The sequence below is a fragment of the Sinocyclocheilus rhinocerous genome, unplaced genomic scaffold, assembly GCF_001515625.1.
Source record: "Sinocyclocheilus rhinocerous isolate Xijiao unplaced genomic scaffold, SAMN03320098_v1.1 scaffold407, whole genome shotgun sequence".
In the NCBI taxonomy this organism is placed as follows: domain Eukaryota; kingdom Metazoa; phylum Chordata; class Actinopteri; order Cypriniformes; family Cyprinidae; genus Sinocyclocheilus; species Sinocyclocheilus rhinocerous.
In genome coordinates, this window is record NW_015633444.1 from 254215 (window position 1) to 275919 (window position 21705).

General features: G+C 37.7%; 2 protein-coding genes across 2 annotated transcripts in view; one reads left to right on the top strand and one right to left on the bottom strand.

The window, feature by feature from the left end:
- Positions 1–2750, bottom strand: part of LOC107744019 (transforming growth factor beta-1-like) — an 18368-nt gene extending 15618 nt beyond the window's left edge. The window contains exons 1-3 of the mRNA XM_016557475.1: positions 2678–2750; positions 2457–2592; positions 574–2387 (exon numbers count right to left, since the gene is read on the bottom strand). Of these exons, the coding sequence (XP_016412961.1) occupies positions 574–898 (325 nt within the window). The 5' untranslated portion in view covers positions 899–2387; positions 2457–2592; positions 2678–2750. The remainder of the gene's footprint in view (positions 1–573; positions 2388–2456; positions 2593–2677) is intronic.
- A 2976-nt stretch (positions 2751–5726) lies between these two features.
- Positions 5727–21705, top strand: part of LOC107744033 (cyclin-dependent kinase-like 1) — a 17621-nt gene continuing 1642 nt past the window's right edge. The window contains exons 1-7 of the mRNA XM_016557503.1: positions 5727–5791; positions 7392–7464; positions 8570–8660; positions 9893–10093; positions 12077–12159; positions 12248–12304; positions 17530–17682. Coding sequence (XP_016412989.1) covers positions 5727–5791; positions 7392–7464; positions 8570–8660; positions 9893–10093; positions 12077–12159; positions 12248–12304; positions 17530–17682 — 723 coding nt within the window. The remainder of the gene's footprint in view (positions 5792–7391; positions 7465–8569; positions 8661–9892; positions 10094–12076; positions 12160–12247; positions 12305–17529; positions 17683–21705) is intronic.

Genomic DNA, 21705 nt, shown 5'->3' on the forward strand with positions numbered 1-21705 from the left:
TATATATATGATGTTGATGTTATAGATAGGCATGTATTAAAAAATAAACATACAGATTTGTTTTAATAAAGATGCACATATAAAAAAAAATATATATATATATATATATATGGTTGGCATATGATTGCTGCATATAATGTTTTATATACATAATCATTATATAGATGTTAATAACATATGAACATACAATTTTTACTATTTGAATTTTATATATGTTATAAACTTAATAAAATGTATGTACGTTAAAATTATATATCGTCTTATAGGTAACATATATAGCAGATTTACTCTTGATATTGGGCAATATTTGTCATATATTACATTTCCATATAAGTAAGTAAATAAATAAATGACATGTAATTTTGGTTTGAGTTCACCTTATTTTAGTATGTAAAAGAAACATGTAGGAAACTGTTGTCTGGGAAATAGATCAATTATACAGCTGCCAATTATATATTATATAACTATATATTATCATACAAAAATATTACAATACATACAATATGAATGAATAGGACATTATGTTAGTTTAAAGAAGTCCAAAAAAAGAACACTTCTGAGGACACTTCTTACCTTGTTGGATGGTGAACTTGTGCACCTCCTTGCCAAAGTAATCTTCATCTTCAGCCTGCACAGAAACGGGCTTCATCTTCATTTCTTCGCTCAGTTCAACAGTGCTGTTGTACAAAGAAAGCAAGGCGTCTGGGATCTTCAGTCCATCATCGTCTATCTCAGATTCGGGCTCTTTGGCCATGCGCAGTTTGCTGAGGATCTGACCGCGGATGGCCTCTATCCGTTTCTTCTTCACCACCTCCAGGTCCAGAGTTTTGCACGTGGACATACCTCCTGTTCTAGCCACCATGCACAGGGCCGTCACTACCAAACAAACCAACCTCATGGTGCCAAATCTGAGAGCAAACTGTCTTCAGGTACGGAGAGATAGGCTCACCAAGAGTCTGTGACTGATGCAGAGCGTTTGGATCAAACAGACACGGCAGTCTTGTTATTATGGAGGTGATGCTACCCGATGATGATTCTGGAAAGCACCTTGAATAATGAAGCCAACAGAACAGCTGATATCTGTCTAATAAGGGAAATTCCTGATACTTCACCTGTTTCAGAGGTCCATGCAGGTGCAGTTTGGCCAAATGGGGCAAGCACTCCCTCACATAAACAAGCTTTGAGGCACACAAAGACCATGCGATCGCTAGGCTACACCTGAACGCCACCACATGCACTTGTATATATGCGTCTAAGCATACATTTTTTTCCTTTCGGCACAGCTTTACCACCGGCTCACTGCTGGCAGAAACACACAGAAGTGCTTGTGTGAGTCCATGCGTCTGGACTGACTCTTTTTCTCTCCTCTAGTAATGGATAGTTCCCGCTGTGAAAACACGCAGAGGTCCAGATACAATGACACTTCTGTAAGCGTGTTTGCTCACTAACTTTCCTCTCTACTCACAGCTTCTCTGGTCTTGATGCTTCAGCAGATGTTTTGTCATCTCGCACAGAAACCTCTCAGAAGTCCTGACTAAACCAGACAACCCCATCCAGCTGCATCCTGCATTTGTGACAAGACAAAGGGACGTGTCCAGCTCAGATTTCCTCAAAAGTTTGCTTTTACAACATTAGGTTTCCTCTGTTGGTCAGACCGATTTTCCGGAAGCATTCAGACAATCAGATAACAGTACCGGTGACTTGCAGAGTTTGAAAGTTCTTCATTTCACATGCAAATCTTGTGTTAGTAAAACGAGTTGCTTCCAAAGCTCTGTAAACCAGCCGGAACTTGGTAAAGAGGTTTAATCAAGTCTGAATAACTCTAGAGCAGAGCGAAGTCTTCACAAGAGATCAGTCAAAATAAGTAACGGGGTTTTGTAGATGGCTTTTTAAGGGCTATAACCTCATTTTCTCTTAAGCTTTTCCCACTACAGAGACAAGTGGAAAGATCGACTGTCACGGCTAACCAAACACACTGCTTCCCCCCCAACCCCGACACAAACTCACACACATTTCACTGAGAGGAATTGAAAGGAAAACAGATCCTCTCGGAAAATACCCTGACGTTTTGGCCCCGGTGATGTAATGTGTCAGGAAAATCAAACTAACCACGTCCAACCCACGAGTCTCGAGTGACAGATTGAGTAAACAAAAAGAGCGAAACAAATGAACCGTCCATGAGTAGCCAGGCAGTAAACGCGTGAAGCGCAGCAGTGACAGCAAATGTCCTTTTTTCCTTCCCTGCCTTGCCTTTGTTCTCTTCTGTTTGTCCACTTTTATGCCTTTTGACCTCAGTCTGGAGTAAAGGAGTCCTTCTCTCTCGTACAGCACTCTTTTTATTAGCTCCCTCTTGTAACGCACTCCCTCTCCTCGCTTGTCAGAGCTTGCTGGTGACAAAGTGATTTGTGAGAGCTTTACATTGCAATAACTTCTCTCTCCCACTCAAGTTCACTCACTCGCCCTCCTTTCAGGTTGCCGTTGCTTCACTAGAGCCGAAAGCTCTCCGCCCAGGAAATGAGGCTAACAGACTCTTTGAAATCTGTTCCTCACACAGCACTTCTCTTATACTGGCCAGGAAGCCCTTAGCAGCTTCTGGAAGACACACACACAGAGTGAAAGGACAGACAGGTAAATAACATGGTCATAACACTAATGTCTGGCCAAACCAACCACACACCTTTTTAAATGACTGCCAATCTAAGATGATGACAGAATGCTCTCTGTTGCATAAACGCACTCCCAAACCGAACCTGACGAGCTGCACAACAGAGCACTGTTATCAAGGCCACATTTTATGTCATGCGGTGAGCTGATGTCCACTTTGCTGTTTATTTTCTGCCGTCTGTTTTGAATGTTTTTATGCAACTAAATAAAGGCTGAAATGTTAGACATATGCGATCCAAATACACAATTGGCTGGATTGAACAAGAATTAGGAGGGGGGGTTTTTTAAATAAAAAATGATTGTGATTTTAACAGTAAAAGACTGTAAAAATGCTACAGTAAAAACCTGTTAACTGGTTAACAGTAAGTTTCCATACTATATACGGATGACTTTACTGTGCCGAAAGAGCTAAACAGAATTATGTTTTAATAAATCAAGCTGCACAACGCACCTTAGCAATACTATAGCAACCAGTTATTTGCATGTTCTCAGATAATCTCACTGCCCTTGGAAAATACACTGAGTCAAAGGGAATCTACAATATAGTATACTGTGCTGGAAAATAATTCCATCATGCATTTTCACAAAGCAGTAAACATTCTGTAAAAGCACTGTTTATATAGTGCACTTCACGTATCAGCGTGCTTTTCATTTGGATTGGCTTGGTTTGTTTTAAATGTCAGTAGCACGTAAAATTAAACAAATCTCTATAATTCACATATGGTGTGTTTTCTGTGCTATCTCACATATTGTTCTTAACATACAGCAGATAAAGCTTCGATATGTCTCGGAAGCATCCGTTTTCATGTGTTTCTGGCGCCTTCTTGTGGACCAAATGAGAGCTACTTCTATTCTATTGCTATTAATCATCACCATTAACAGGCATGCACAGAGACAGTCTTTAGGATTCAGCATTTTAACCTCTTTAGAAAATATTAGATTTACTGCAAAATATTTTATACTTTTTCTTGGCATGTAGCAGGACTGCATCTTCTTTTCAGAAATACAGAATGAAAAAAAAACAAACAAAAAAAATACAGTAGCATCTTCTGTTTTCCAAACAATAAATCCCTCACTATAGCTTCTGTATCATATATCTGAATGTAATCCTTCAATCTTTCCTGAGGTTAACTGTGGGACAGGGTCAAACCCAGTCCAGCACCATTTGTGTTTGTGGGTACAGCCAACACCGACCTGCAAACTTTCTCACAAACTATAGCCAAGGAAACCAGGCTCCAAACCAGAGAGATCGCTTGCACCAGCACACACTTCTAGAGTCCACAAACTCAAACTGCGGTGTGAAGCCGAATACAGTAAACATGCAGTCTCAGAACCTGTGTGTGAATATTGTCATTCTCACGAAAGTGTCAAAGCTAGTGCTTACTGGAAGTGTCTTCAACTCTGGTACCCCTAGTGTTTATTTTATTTATTTAGCTATTAAAAAAAAAAAAAAAAGACCTTTAACCTATGATTAATTATTTGGTAGTTTTATAAATTCTATTTAATTAAAGGCTGTTGATAAAGAAACTAAATAACACAAATCAGAGTTAAACTGTATACAAAAATGTCTGAAATTGTGGTAAAAAGGCAAAACTTCATATAAAATGAATAGAAAATATAACAACTTATGTCATATTTAGTTTATGTCTTATGTCTCCTTTTTAGTGAACAAAATTTCAACAATTACAGTTAGAGAGCTCTTTACTGTAATCCAATTCTAGTAAGAATTCAATTGTAGAGCTATCTACTGTAATTAAATTGTTACTAGTAAAAATACAATTACAGAGAGTAAAGCTAGGAGAATTTTAAGCTAATTCGGCATGTTAATTCGAAATAGTAAGAGTAGTATGCTAGCATGCAGCATATGGCTGAATTTGTGTCGGAAAATCTGAACAGCTTTGAAACTTTGACAAAGGATAAAGCCTACATGAAATAATCTAGTTTTCCATGTAAACACTGACTCAAGACACAAGACTCAATTATATGGTGTGTGGGAAATAGTCCGTTTTTATTTATTACAATTACAAAGATGGTCACACTTTATGTTAGGTGAACTAACATGTTCTAACCTTAAAAACTGTCCTGCAGAGTTTAGCTCAAACATCAATAAAACACACCTTAAAGGGGTCATATTACGTTGCTAAAAAGAACATTATTTTGTGTATTTGGTGTAATGAAATGTGTTTATGAGGTTTAAGGTTCAAAAAACACATTATTTTCCACATACTGTACATTATTGTTTATACTCAATGCCCCGCCTTTCTGAAACACGTCGATTTTTACAAAGCTCATCGTTCTGAAAAGCGAGGTGTTGGATTTGAGACTTTAGTCTTTGCAACTTTACAGATCTTCTTTATGCACCAAGAGCTTGTAACACTCCAAAGAGAAAGGAAAAATTTAAATCGCATCATATGACCCCTTTAACCAGCAAATCAAGATCTTAATAGGCATACTAGAAACTTACAGGCAGGTGTGTTGAGACGAGTTGGAGCTAAGCTCTGCAGGACAGTTTGGACACCCCTGCTATAGACTATAGATTGACTGTGTGCAACCACATGTTTTGGGAAATTCACACATTTTCAGGTATGGCGTAAGGGCATGGTTAAGGTTAGAATTATTTGGAAAATATTAATACAAACAAACAAATAAATATGGATAGATAAATAAATTGTATCGCGCTTACAATATTGGTCCAAAGCGTTATTTATTTATTTATTTTTTCCTGAAATTGTCCCCGAACCAGCACCCCTGGGATTGAAACTTAAACACTAGTTGGAAAACTCCAATATAGAGGAGACAAGAAATGTAAATAAATGTAATGTAACGTTATATTATAGAGCCCCATTGCACAGAGCCTCGCAGAGGTGGAAGGGTTGTGTCACATTGCACAGCGATCACTTACACCGTCTCAGTGAGCTCAGAGCCCGACCCAGCCTGCCTATACGTCCAGGTGCTGCCAGTACTACTTCTCGTTTATTTCTTCACGCCGTCTGCGCGTAAAAACTCGTCTAAAATGACTCGCTGGAGAGAATAAATCGCCGCATGTCCAGTGAAGTTGCCATATGCCGTTCTACCGGGACGACGGCTTTATAGGATTCAGCTTTCTGGAAGACAATGCCTCAGGAAAGTGCAGGCACTGAACTGAAAGAACTGCGTGTTTGGAGCTCATGAGGAATATTTGCGACTGTAATAAACAGTGAAATGATGCTCACAGCCAATGAGGAAGTACTGTTATTCTTTAACATAGAGGAGATGAGAAAAGGTTTGGAATTGTAATTGACACGAGTCGTTCCTCAGGTAAGGTGACCGAGCAACGTATATTGTGTATTGTATTGTATTGCGATTTTTAATGGCTTTTAGGACTTAAGTCTAAAAAAAATATATATATAACAGTTCGCATATTTGATCAAAATTACCCATCATACTCGTTATCTATTCATTAAATAGGCAGGTTAAAAATAAATAAATGGATAAAAACAGCATTTTTGGGGGAAATATCTAAAGTTATTTTTAATTACCATACTAGTAATTGATTATGTTAGCTTTATGTTAATGTTATTTACATTAACTGGTTTTATTCAAGACAGGACAACTTAGCTTTGCTTTGGTTAACAGAAATTTCAGTGAAAATACTTATACCATATAAAGGCTGGTACTTGACATACAAATGCACTCCCTAGCAATATCTACAGTAGAATACTATTTTTTAAACATATCAAAGGATCAAAAAAAAAATCAAGGAAATTCAGTAGGTTTTTTTTAGGTATTTTGCCCCTATAGAAGCTTATCTTGTTTTTTTCCCTTCCCAATTTCTTTTCTTTCCTTTTCATTTTTTTTATTTTTTATTATTGAACATTTTATACTGGTGTGTTCTTTATGCAGTACTGAATTAAAATAGCTTCTTTTTAAGCTCTTTTTTAAAAAAACTTTTTTAAAAACTTTTTTTTGTTAGTGTCTATTCAATGCTTTTCTCATTCAACAGAATAATGATTTTATGATTTTAAATGATCTTTTGGGGGGTAATTTCTCTGACAAAATTAATGCAGAATTAATTTGTGATTACTTTGAATAATCAGCACGTCATGCAATTAGATTGAAAATAAAAATTGTAACCTATTATATATATTATGTTTATCTCTAAAATCAACATGAAATTAAAACCAACCCTATTTATTTGCATTCCTAGTCTTCTTGCAAAAATATTTGCCTCTGTAATCTTCTGTTCAAATGTAATAACTAGTCTCACCCTAGAAACAATTTTCTTTTCGGCTGACTTCACCAATCCCTCTTTCTTTTTAGCCCCTCCTCTCCTACGACCTGGAATGCCCACTTTTCACAATGCAATCTTCTTGATGGATTTCCTGATTCTTTAATGTTGTTTCATGCTGACTTCTATAGGCTGTATCTAGATGTTGTTTTTTAGAGCTACTAAACTGGTCAGACCACAAAGGCTGTGGCTGCCCAGCATTCTCTCTCTCTCTTTCCCAGAAGGCCTTTCAGTCGTAACCTTAGCTGCTTCTCAAAACAAAGGAACTGGTTGCCAGTGACTACAGGCCCATGGTTACTGCAGATATATGGGAGCTGCATTGATATTTAGAGAACAAGATCATTTAACTGTTGGTAGATCCTGCCAACTATGGCAGAATGTTAGATCCTGCTAATCTGTAGTCAGCAGAGTCTAAGAGGCTGGATATTAACATTTGTCCCTTTTTTCGCCCCCCCTTTAGGGTTCCTGAGGCACAACTCAAGAGTATTCTGTGGCAAACTCTACAGGCCGTGAACTTCTGTCACAAACACAATGTCAGTATGTCCAGCCTCTCTTTTCCCGTCTACCAGTGTGTCACTTATGACTGCTACAGACAACTGTGAAAAGTCTCACTATTGAAGAAGCTCATTTTTGGAATGAGGAGGAGACAGCTAACAATAAAAAAATGTCTTGGAATACGTTTGTTAAAATCTCATGACCTACAGCAGGAGTCACTGAATTAATGACTACGTTTACATGCACCCTCATAATGCGAATATAATGAGATTTAGGCAGTATTGCTATTAAACGTTACCAATATTTCGATCAAACTGATGCAATTAAGCTCATAATCACAGTAACCATAATTGAAATAAAATATGTGGTGTATGCCGATTTCAATCAGAATAAACAGACATATAAACATTTTAATCGCATATTCCACCAAAGTGCACCAAAGACCAAAGTACACATATGCTCATAAAAGGATGATGTGCATTGTTCATGCAACTTCAAAAATGAACTTCATTAAAAATTCTCAAGTTTTTCCTCCACTTGAATTACTGAACTCTATCAACAACTCTCTGCTGTAAGGTCCACCCAATTGGCCCAACAAAGGTATCCAATGGTGGCTTAAGGTTTCCCGCATATTCTGTCATTTCAGTGCACAAAGTAATTTAATTTCAATTAAATTCTAATCTGACTCCATTTTATTTTGACCTCGAATTTAGGTTAGAATGCCAATTATGATTGATCATTCATAGGATAATTTGTCTAGACATCTGATTATTCTATTTAACTCTTTAATCTTATTAATCTTATTCGTATAACACTTTGAGTCTCGTGGTAGTAGTCGCGATTTACTACCAATCACGGAACCGGCTTTACTGACGAGATGCGCATGACAATCGCATGCGATAAATTGCACAGCCCTAATCTGGGTATTTTTTGCCTACTATGTTATGAATACTGCAAATTTGGACACGAGGAATGACTTTTATTGAGCTCTTTTTGTGCTAGATTCTTGCCAGATCGGTTCTATTGCCTGTGTTAAGATTATTTTTTTAGAAAGAAGATGTCTTTTAAAAATCCCTACCTTATTATAGTGGGAGTTTTGTGTATGTATCTCTGACAGTGTCGGTCTTTGTGTGTGTATACCAGTGTATCCATCGGGACGTCAAACCGGAGAACATTCTTCTGACCAAGACCGGTGTGATCAAACTATGTGATTTTGGCTTTGCTCGCATCCTCAGTAAGTGTCTTTGCCCCACTCACTCACTCTCTAGCCATTTATGTGCATTTAGCATCTTCACTTCATTAATGACTTATTTATACTTCCTACCTATATCAGCTGTCATGTGTCCTGAGCTCACTTTCAGGGCAGCGTGAAGCCTCACAGGTGCAGTCAGCCAGTCAGGATCTGCTTACATGCATCATCCTTGGGTTTCAGCGTATTGTTACTATAGGTTAACACAAGGTTTATCCATCAGCATGTTGTAATCCTTTCTGTATGATGTACATGTAATTCTGAATCTATGTGTGTGTAGCTACTAATCCATGTTTTGTGGACACATTTGTATCCAGACGGGAACTAAACATGTCAAAACCTCCTTTTGAGCATGTCCTCATTTGTAAAAATGGGATAAAGTAAATAAAGTTGTAAAAATGCAGAAAGTTTTCTGTTAGGGTTAGGATGTAGGTTAGGGTTATAGTATTTATAAGTAACTGCATATAAAAACAACATAATTCTATGGAAGGTCCCCATTTAGATAGCTAAGTAAAAAAGTGTGTATTTTTTGTATTAGACTTGTGCCGGTATTCGGTAATGCGATATATCACAATAATGAATATGCACGATATTGTTATCGTGGGCACTTCAAAATACCGAGAATAATTAGTTATTACAAATTATACAGAATTTTGAATGCATTTTAGGAATACTTTTCCCATTAGCTGGTCACAATGCACAACACCGCTGTATGCTGCGTGAAAGACGCGTGCGCACTCTGATGTAAACAAGCGCGGACGAGAAGCACATGGCGGAACATGTGAGAGACGCTCTGGATGAAAGCGCACTTTCACTCTCTGACAGCAGATGGCGCTAAACTGCAGAAAATGCAGCCGTAACCCCATAAATAAAGCAGCTGCGCTACTTTCTAAAACATATTTAAATGATTTAAATAGCCATTCAGATTTGTGTATTTGCTATGATGTTCATCACAGCGCCAAATACTTAAATATTTAGACTTAATAGGCTATTTATTTTCAGACTTTTTTTTACGTTTTAATCTGGACTACAACATGCCCTAGATATTGTTTGAAAGTGTTTTGATTCTTTATTGTTCGGTCACACTTTACATTAGGGCTTCATTAGTTAACATTAGTTAATAAAAGCATGAGCAATTAATCGCAACATGAAAATTTGATACCGGCATATCCCTAATTTGTATATGTGTTTTGTGTGTGTGTGTGTGCATGAAACAGCTGGTCCAGGTGATGATTACACTGATTATGTGGCAACACGATGGTACCGGGCCCCAGAACTCTTGGTCGGAGATACTCAGTATGGTCCCCCAGTGGATGTCTGGGCCCTCGGTTGTGTCTTTGCCGAGCTGCTTTCTGGAAATCCTCTTTGGCCGGGACGTTCTGACGTGGATCAGCTGCACCTCATACGACAAACCCTGGGTACTAAAATTGAAAGAAAGGAGGAAGTTTGTTCACTGAAGGTTAAAGGTGACCCATTATGCCCCTTTTTACAAGATGTGAAATACGTTTCTGATGTCCCCAGAGTGTGTATGTGAAGTTTTAGCTCAAAATACCCCACAGATAATTTGCCACTTTTAGGGTATGAGCCAAAACCAAGCGGCAACCTTCCGGTCTCTCTCTTGAAACCAACATGGAAATTCATCGACTGGCCGCTAGAGACTGGCTCCAAAAGGGAGTCAGTCCCATAGACTCTCCATGTTAAAATGACCAACTTTACAGCAGAAAAAAATATGTTTACAGCCTGGTACAAAAAGTGGTTTTGGGCTATATAGCTAATTTTGCCCTTCGTGACAACTGTGAAGGGGGTGAATTTTTTAATAAATCATCCATTTAAATTATAGTAAGCCTTAAAGTTCTGCATAATTAAGGGCGTGGCCACTTGAATGACAGGTGGATTGCCACTGCTGTCACAACCGTCGAGCTAGGTGGGCGTGGTTTCAGCAACCAGCTCCACCCACGTCCCGCCTTTTTGCCCATTTTCGATTATCCAGGAGTGACGCGCAGCCAAGATGGCAATGGCCGTCTCTGTGCAATTTGAGCTTCAAAAATGCTCTTCAGAAACCTACGTGTGACGTCACGGAGACTACATCCATGGTTTTCTACAGTCTATGGCCAAAACGTGCCATTTTTGTGTTTGTCCCTTTAAATGCAAATGAGCTGGTGCTCCCGCCTCCCTTTTCAGAAGAGGGCGGAGCTTCAAGATCTCATGCTCCGGCATACAGGCAACAATAAAACAGGACAATATCATGCATTCTGACTGTACTGTGCAGTAAATGCACGTTTAAGAATTACACAGACGGGGAGCATGGCGAGATAAATATAACAACATAGCTGGCCTCTTGGTGCCTTGCTATCACATTATGAGCTCGACAAATCCAAGCGATCGACTTCACATTGCTTTCATATGCAATTTTTAACTACCACATTCCTATTTACGATCATTCTGGTAGCACGTGAAGGCAGCATCAGTGAAAACAGGCAGAGACAATGGTAGCTTTAGCAGCATTAGCCTTACAGAGAGCCAAGAAGCTCTTTTAGAAAACAAAATATGATGATGCTTACTTTGTCTGGAGCTGACATTCGCGCATGAAGCGTTGGTATCGATCCCTCTTTCAGAAGCAATCTTTGCACGCTGTATCCCAACACACGACACTTATAATGCATCTTTGGCGCTGACATTGTACCTCCAGCAGCTACTACAAGAAAACAGTAATGGCGGACTGGTGCTTCTCACTCAGGGCTGGGTCTATGCTAATAGGGCAGAGATCGTCACAAAGGGGTGGGACTTTCCCCAAGTATGACATGTATATAGTGAGAAATCTGGAATCGCTCATTTGGAGAGGCTGTTTATGATTTACTGGGATTATAAAAAAACAAGTGGGTGGATTTTTACCATTATAGGCTGGTTGTTTTCACACACTGCGGCCACACAACTGTGATCAAACACCTTATAAAAGTGATTTTTGCATAATAGGTCACCTTTAAATACAAAAGGTTCCAAAAGTCTGAGACCACGTAAAATGTGGAATTTAAAATCCAGTTTATACCTGGAAATGTACATTTTTTTTTAAGATTTAGAAACATTTCAAACAAATAGTTTTTATCATTTTACTTTAGTTGTAGAAATATTAGGAACTTTCCTGTTTATATATAGTACTGTTATCAGTAGTAATCAATACAAAATGGCTTTTCCTGACATTTAACTGTGATAATGTTATTGTAAAACTGAATCATATCTTGAAAGAAAAAAGGCAGATAATAATAATATTAATAATAATTCTAAAATGTGTATTAGCCATTGAACTTTCACCACTTTAAGAGCCTATTTCATTTCAGTTATTTTTTTCTCATAAAAAAAGGGTTACACACTGACTCTTAACCTTTGAACTTTGACCCCGATAGGTGACTTGATCCCACGGCATCAGCAGGTGTTTCACTCCAATGTCTTCTTTAGTGGCGTCAGCATCCCTGAGCCTGATACCATGGTAGCACAAATACACACCTACTTGTAAAAAAAAAAAAAAATCATTGTGGAATGTAAATTTGATTTTGATGTTGTTGCTGTTGTTGTAGGAGCCGCTAGAGAAGAGGTTCCATGGTGTTTCTCCTCATGCTATTACTGTGATGAAGGTGAGATGTCAATACAGGCTTATAAGCCTCACATGCCACTTTTCCACAGACGGGGTCAGTGATCATTTTCACCTCTGCCAAAGCTCGCATCTAGATTTAAACATGGTGTTCTCACAATGCTGTCAAACAGTAGAGCACAGCACTAGCAACGACTATATCAGGAAATCGATTCCCAAGGAATGTACTGTATGAACTGATAAAATGCATACCTTGAATGCAGTCTGTTTGAATAAAAAGCATCTGCCGAATGTATATGTGTGATAATATCCTCACTAAGGACAGCTCCCAAAACCAAGACCGAAGCATACAAAATCTAAACACCAACGGCTCATGTAAACGATACAGTGAAACATGGATATGTCTCTTTTCAAATATATATATTTTTTTATATATGGAGCACAAAAGCAGTCGCTGGGGTATATTTGTAGCAATAACCAACAATACACTGTATGGGTCACACAAAGCTTATTTATTCAGCTTTCAGATAATGTATAAATCTCAATTTTGAAAAATTGACCCTTATGACTGGTTTTGTGGTCCAGGGTCACATATGAGACTTTAATGTATTATGATAAAAGAGACGAATAAAGTCTCTTTATTTTAACTGGACAGCAGTACTTTCAATCATGTCTAGCAACTAGATGTTTTCAATATCATTGAGATAAAAATTAAGTTTACATTTAATGATCTATAGGCCTTTTGGAGATTTCTTTACAAATGGATTCTATTAAACTCTAATAAGCTAAAAATAATGTATATGCATTTTAATTACAGATTCTATGAGTCCTAAAAAGATCAATTATCCTATGGCTCCTTCTGATGGACAACATTAGTATTCATATAAATGACTTTGATATAAATTCTATAAATGGCTGATCTTTTAAAAGTCCCCCAAGCATCAGAATTTGTTACATTTGGCATGTTTCCTCAGAACTTCCTGTTGTCCCTGCATACCAAGATTTGTGAAGTTTTGACGTTGCATTCACAACAATAAGTAATTATGGGCCAATATATTTGCTAATATATCTACAGTGATTAATCAAATCAAAATTCTTTTGAAAAAAAAAATGTTTCCATCTATAAAATGTTCTTTTTCGAACATTTTATAGATGGAAATCAGAGATACACATTTTGTTGGGCTTGACTCAATGATTTAGACAATTACAGTTCCAGAAATATGAGCTAAAAAGCAAATTACTTTATCATAGTGCCACATAGTGGCATGGATGTTTGTGGGTGTGCCTGAGCAGTGGAATTTCTGACCATCCCACCAGGTTTCGTGTCTCTAGTAGAGGCGTATAGTAACAAAGTACAGGTAGACTTGCAAATCTTTACCCGAGGAAGGCTTCACACGAGGGCTGGTGCTTTCGGAATCCAGTTAAATATACGGCTGATCAAAGCTTGAATGAATTTATAATTAGAAAACCAAAAGCCTGTAGCATGTGAATAGCTCAAATCAAAACTACAGCAGTACAGTTCAGCACTTAAGCACAATAGATATAACGAGCAATATAAATAGCAAATAGCTTCTTCTTACCGAAAGCCATTTTTTAAATTACAAACAAATGAGAAATTCAAATAAATAGTAGAACAAATAAATCCTTTCTAGCAGAAAATATTAATGTAAACAACTGTCTGACTAATCAATTCTGTTAGTCAGTGGAAAAGCAATTAGTCAGATAAGTCAATAATAAAACAATCACATAAGCGCTTGTTTTATTAATTTTAGCACAGCAGTAAGTGTGTATTTATAGATATTTTATGCTATATATTTCCTTAAAAGGGTCTTGTATCATGTCTTGAAACTTGGCATGATAACTTGACTTGATTTAATGATTTTAGTATTATTGGGATCAGTGCTTGAAGTGGAAAAAAAAAAAGTGCCGGTACTCAACCTTTATTTATTTATTTTTATTTTTTATATTAAATAAGTACTTTTTAATTTTCATAATTCCCAATGTAGGCTATGTGTAGTGCCACAATCAATAATTAAATAAATGTTTTCCAAATAAGCACAAGTCAAGCTGCGATACCAAACAGGACCACAGGGAGACGCCAAAGACCACTAAACCTCCTGCCTTGACCTGACTGGATACATTCAGAATCGCTAAACTTCTTACCACCGCATAACACCTCAGCCAGCCAGCGTCCATTATAAAACATTCTTGCTTTTAAGCCAAATAAACAATGAAAAGAATAATGTACTGACATCTGGACGTGAGTCACTATTATCTCCACAATCTCTGATGAAATCGGCCGTGTTTTCTCTGCATTAGCGCTGTTTTGTACAACTGTTCGAATTCGCTTACTGGATCCTCCTTGGAGTTTATCGGTTTACATTAATGATCGCAAAAACTTGCTTCTTTTCATTTTTAAGGTATTGTTTTCGTTATAATGTACTGATTCAAATTAGTAATTCATTATTATTCTACTTCTCTTGACATGCTCTTGCACCTCACACAGTTTGGCTGAAAGGATAACAGTAGCCTATACTGAAACAGGACAGCGCCCAAACATCCTCACATTATATTATTTCGTGGAAAATTAATATAAATTCTCCATCTTTCTAAAGAAGTTGACGCAAACATATGGGTTTATCAATGTTTTTCTATTGTGTTATACGTGTATGCCTTTGGACTTAAATGAACTGAGTTGTTTTATGCATTTTTGTGATTACAAATAAATGGAGCAGCCGTGACTGAACAAGTATGTGTTTTCTCATTTTATGTGAAATAATTAAACACATTAGTTGTGTGCTGTTTCTTATGTCTAGCAGTGTTTCTTTTCCGCCTCCTACAGGACATTTAAGGTACTACACTTTATTTTGCCGTTTACTTTCGATTTCTCTCAGGGAACGCAGTCAAGGTGCGGCAGCTGTTAAATGTAGAGAGTGTAACAGTGATCGCCAAATCTCTGCAATGCACCCAGGGCCTGCTCCATGGGCAGTGGGATTTCCAGTAACACAGCAAGAGCAAGGCGGGGAGCCTGAAGGTGATGTATCATCTGAGGTTACTTCTAAGTGCACAGAAATCTGTGGCAAAGCTCCCAGACCTAGATCATGCTCGAAAATCTGTTTGGTTGATGTTTACCCATCTAACTCCCCTGAAAAGGCTAAGAGGATGTATGTAGTTCTGGATGACCAGAGTAACCGGTCTCTAGCAAGGTCTGACTTTTTCGAGCTGTTTGGAATCAATGGAGATTCTTTCCCCTATACTCTTCGTACATGTGCAGGTACAACAAAGACAATGGGAAGAAGAGCAGACAATTTCATTGTTAGTTCACTGGATGGGAAAACTCAAGTGTCACTTCCCACACTCTTAGAATGCAATATGTTGCCTGAAGATCGTGACGAAATTCCTACACCTGGAATAGCACAATACTTTTCTCATCTCAAGCCAATGGCTGACAAAATACCACCTTATGATGCAAGCGCTTCCATTCTTCTTCTTTTTGGAAGGGACATTCTAAGTGTGCATAAGGTTCGAGAACAGTATAATGGACCTGGTAACATGCCATATGCTCAGCGTCTTGACTTAGGCTGGGTCATTGTGGGAGAAGTGTGTATGGGAGGAGTACACAAGTCAGAGACTGCAAATGTTTTCAGAACAAACATACTGCAAAATGGACGCACATCATTTTTCTCACCCTGCTAGCCTTTGCTCAAGCTACGCAATTGGTCAGAACAGAATAAGTTGGATTTAGCATCACTGATGCGCACTTCAGACACAAAGTAATAAACTACTGTCACTGTAACTTTTTTAATCGTAAATCATTGGTAAAATATCGATGCTGGAGACTTTTTAAAACTTTATAAGGACGAAACTTCTGTCAAGTTCGTTTTGCGATAGTTTTCATTCATTTTCCCCTCGCTGGTGAAATGATGCTGTGTGCCGTTTGTTTCAGAAAGGCATGTTAAGGGCGGGTTTTTAGAGTAGCGCTGGTCCGACAGTGGAAACGAAGCATTGGCCCCGCCCGGCTCGTTAGTCCTGGCTCGCACTGGCCAGACAGTGGAAAAGCGACAACCCCTGCGGTAGTCAGACCGACTCCGATTGCATTCATTAACACGATTTGTCGAGATGAGAGGTGACCCCTACTGGTACTGTGATTTATATACTGTTATTTCACCAGACACTGACGCTTTGACTCTGAGTTCCGGCAACATGTCAGAAGTGCCGGTACACACAAAAAAGTGCCAGTACGCTAAAGACTAAAATACAGAAGTGCCGGTACTGCGTACCGGTGCGTACCGGCCCACTTCAAGCACTGATTGGGATGTATAAAATTTTAACATTTAATGGTCTATAATCATTTTACAGATTTATTTGTAACAAATTGTCAGTTCACTGTAGTTATACAAAAATAAAACAAAAAATGGTTCTGTGCATTTATTTCCATTCAAAGTGGTGGAAATGGATAGAAAAGATTACTTTTGAAAGATTTCTTATCCTGTCCTAGTGGGAAAAATTCTTACCTAATGTAGTAATGCAGCTTTCATCTTACATTTGGAATAGCTGATAGTTTAGAATTTGCTGTTAGACCCCCCAGCATCAAATCATGGAACTAAGCATGTTTCCTCATAATGACTTTTCTCCATACGTAACAAATGTTTGAGATGTTTGTACTTTGTGCACAGAAGATATAGGTACTCTGCAGATCTCCAGGAACAGGATTGGGGTCCCCTGTGATTTAACATTATTATCCACTGAAGTATGATTGGCTGCTTTTTATGTCAAAAGTTATAAGCTTGTATGTTAATTTTTTACTACTAGGTGGTGCTGACAGAGATTTATCAGGCTCTTTTAGGACATGGTGATGATGGTGTCAAGTTTAGTAATGATATGCTAATGGCTTCATAAAATATAGCATTTTCAACAAAATTCAAAATGGTCGATGCCCAAAATGATCTAAGCGATGTATACAAAGTTTATATATAAACTTTGTATACATCGCTTAGATCATTTTAATATATAATATATATTTACATTTACATTTAATATATATATATATTGAAAAATAATGTATTACTATTATATCAAAACCATCTCTTTATGGAAATAAGATGCTAAATAAAATGCTAAAAAATAAGATTTTAAAACTGTAGTCCATAAAAGACTACAATGCATTATTTGTATGTATAGGCTAGATGTGTAGTAATATAGGTGGCTGTCGTACACAAGGTCTGAAGAAATATATATGTTTGTGTTTGTGTGTTCATGTCTTTATAGTCCTGCCTAGTTATGGATCCATCTGGCAGGTTGTCATGTGAAGAGCTTTTAGAGCTGCCATACTTCCAGGAGGATGGGGGAACGGGATGGGGCAGAGAAACTGATCGCCTCCCAAGACGTTATGAGAAAGGCACAAGACGCAGAGCTCCCGCGGTATGAATCTACATTGAACAAAAAATAATGTTAATAGCAAGTAATGGAAAATCAATTCTGAGACTCGAGTTTAAGTCACACACTTAAGTCACACAAATTGACTTGTATTTCAAATTAGGGACTCAATGCAAGTCTTCGGGTTTAGAAGGAGAAACATTTCCTCACGTATCACAAACACTTAAGATAAAAGAAAATCTAACATGACACCCCTTTTTCTATGAGAATGTGTGGTCATGATCACAATAAACTGGTTTAATGTTCTAAGGTTTAAAGACGTTGATAATCAGGCAAGTACAGCACAAAACTAAGGGCCAGATTTACTAAAAGCTTGCACCAGCTCAAACCTTCTTTTAACATTACATTTTTTTTTTTTTAACTACTGTCAGGACTACTGAAGACATGCAGTGAAAAATTAGCAATGAAAAGGCATAGACATAGTTATTTTTGTGTCTGACCTTATTGCATATGCATTTGTAGAAGTTTATCTTTTTAAGATGCTAAATTTATGGGAGGAGAATATTTAAAATAACTTTTAAGGGAGCTGAAGGGTTGGAAGGCCGAGGTGGAGTCCATAGCTCGGAGGCCTGAAATGGAGCCAGGGGATTTCCAGGGCAGAGCTGGAGTCCGGAAGGTCCTGGGCTGCTTTTGGTGCTTGAATTTGTGCTTCAATAATGAGTTCTAAGTTTAAGAATACGTTAGAATATAAAATGTGAAAAATGTGTATTTTTTTCTCTATTTAACACTAACTTTCAATAGTGAAAGACTTCTTCCCTCAGATAGATTGCATGTTTTCTTGTCTAGCTGGATGTTGTACTCATGATCAATAATCACGTTGTTTGTATTCGCCCAAACTGATTTGCCGAAATCAAAACGCGGACGGTGAAGGGAACTGCCATTAGCGCGAGTACCGTTCGCTATGAAGTGGGAGCAACCAGCCGCCAGAGGATTCCGCTTGGTCTTAAAGCCTTCCTCAAAAGGCTATGTTTGCAAATTAAACAATGATTTGCGCAAAAAGAATGATTACTTATCAATTGAGAATTTGTTATTCGTATAGTCTGGTTGTCATACGGTGTATGCTTTTTAGCATTTTATTTAGCATCTTATTTCCATAAAGAGATGGTTTTGATATAATAGTAATACATTATTTTTCAATATATATATATATTAAATGTAAATGTAAATATATATTATATATTAAAATGATCTAAGCGATGTATACAAAGTTTATATATAAACTTTGTATACATCGCTTAGATCATTTTAATATATAATATATATTTACATTTACATTTAATATATATATATATTGAAAAATAATGTATTACTATTATATCAAAACCATCTCTTTATGGAAATAAGATGCTAAATAAAATGCTAAAAAATAAGATTTTAAAACTGTAGTCCATAAAAGACTACAATGCATTATTTGTATGTATAGGCTAGATGTGTAGTAATATAGGTGGCTGTCGTACACAAGGTCTGAAGAAATATATATGTTTGTGTTTGTGTGTTCATGTCTTTATAGTCCTGCCTAGTTATGGATCCATCTGGCAGGTTGTCATGTGAAGAGCTTTTAGAGCTGCCATACTTCCAGGAGGATGGGGGAACGGGATGGGGCAGAGAAACTGATCGCCTCCCAAGACGTTATGAGAAAGGCACAAGACGCAGAGCTCCCGCGGTATGAATCTACATTGAACAAAAAATAATGTTAATAGCAAGTAATGGAAAATCAATTCTGAGACTCGAGTTTAAGTCACACACTTAAGTCACACAAATTGACTTGTATTCCAAATTAGGGACTCAATGCAAGTCTTCGGGTTTAGAAGGAGAAACATTTCCTCACGTATCACAAACACTTAAGATAAAAGAAAATCTAACATGACACCCCTTTTTCTATGAGAATGTGTGGTCATGATCACAATAAACTGGTTTAATGTTCTAAGGTTTAAAGACGTTGATAATCAGGCAAGTACAGCACAAAACTAAGGGCCAGATTTACTAAAAGCTTGCACCAGCTCAAACCTTCTTTTAACATTACATTTTTTTTTTTTTAACTACTGTCAGGACTACTGAAGACATGCAGTGAAAAATTAGCAATGAAAAGGCATAGACATAGTTATTTTTGTGTCTGACCTTATTGCATATGCATTTGTAGAAGTTTATCTTTTTAAGATGCTAAATTTATGGGAGGAGAATATTTAAAATAACTTTTAAGGGAGCTGAAGGGTTGGAAGGCCGAGGTGGAGTCCATAGCTCGGAGGCCTGAAATGGAGCCAGGGGATTTCCAGGGCAGAGCTGGAGTCCGGAAGGTCCTGGGCTGCTTTTGGTGCTTGAATTTGTGCTTCAATAATGAGTTCTAAGTTTAAGAATACGTTAGAATATAAAATGTGAAAAATGTGTATTTTTTTCTCTATTTAACACTAACTTTCAATAGTGAAAGACTTCTTCCCTCAGATAGATTGCATGTTTTCTTGTCTAGCTGGATGTTGTACTCATGATCAATAATCACGTTGTTTGTATTCGCCCAAACTGATTTGCCGAAATCAAAACGCGGACGGTGAAGGGAACTGCCATTAGCGCGAGTACCGTTCGCTATGAAGTGGGAGCAACCAGCCGCCAGAGGATTCCGCTTGGTCTTAAAGCCTTCCTCAAAAGGCTATGTTTGCAAATTAAACAATGATTTGCGCAAAAAGAATGATTACTTATCAATTGAGAATTTGTTATTCGTATAGTCTGGTTGTCATATGGCGTATGCCTGCAAATATGGGACAAACTGCATTCCGTATAGCTTTCATACAGAACGCTTCTTTGGTGCCTTACGTTAAATACGGGGCAATTCCATATCATACGGAACGGTTGGCAACCCTACCTGTTGTTGCCGGGCCAGGGGAGGGAGAAACATCCTCATCACGTGTAACGTTAGGTCATGTGTCCGGCTGTCCATCAAACCGAGTTTTTTTTTACTAAAGAAATTAAACAGGGAGCTCTGCTACTTATTGCTAGCCTAGCAATGTTTAGTCAGGATTCTCTTTATCAGAAAATGTGCGACAAACGTCTCCCAAGATGCTGAGGTCACACGTCACAGTCAGCGGCTGTTTGCGGATTGGTTGGCAGGCAGATATTTTTTTTAACGAAAATCATTTACAAATTTTTTATTAAGACTATAAAAAAAACAATTCTACATCTATTTTTAGGTGTGTCAGCTGCCACTGTGGGTGGCACCGGCACACCCTGACACACCCATGGCTACGCCATTGCTGCCGACTATAGTATCATTTTCACAGTGAAACGAGATCAAACATGACTTGCAAAGAAAAGCAAATGGAGGATGATCAACATCACCAGCTGGTTCTCTTGGCATGAGTTTTGTTTTACGGAAAGAAAAACAAAGGAGAAAAAATGATATAGATGAACATGTTTGAAAGATATTTGCGATCGGGGACGCTCTGACTCGATCGGGAGCAGTTAAATAATCGTAATGACATCACACAGTTGACAATTTATTTGGATGTTTGCATCAAGCCTCGAATCGGGCCGTGCTCCCTGATCGCTTGGGGGTGCAAATCGGGCTCAAATTTGGGCTCAAATTCGGGCTTAAAGGGTTAGTTCACCCAAAAATGAAAATTAGGTTGTGTTTTACTCACCCCAGAGCCATCCTAGGTGTATAAGACTTTCTTCTTTCAGACGAATCCAGTCGGAGTTATATTAAAAATTGTCTTTGATCTTTCAAGCTGTTTGATGCCACTCAGCGGGTGTTGCATGCATCAGTCCAAAAGAAGTTAAATAAAAAGCGCCCATCCATTAAAAATGTATATGGACATGTATAAATATGGACATGTCTTAAACATAAATGTATAAGACAAAAAAACAATGTCTTTGCTACTGATCTTCGATGATCCAATTCATCCATACTAAGCAAAAATGACATATTTGTGTTTCATTTTTGTTGTTGCTGAATAGTGTTAACTTTCTTCTCCTGCGTCATATTCTTCATGCAATTTGTTTGAGCTGCGCCCTCTACTG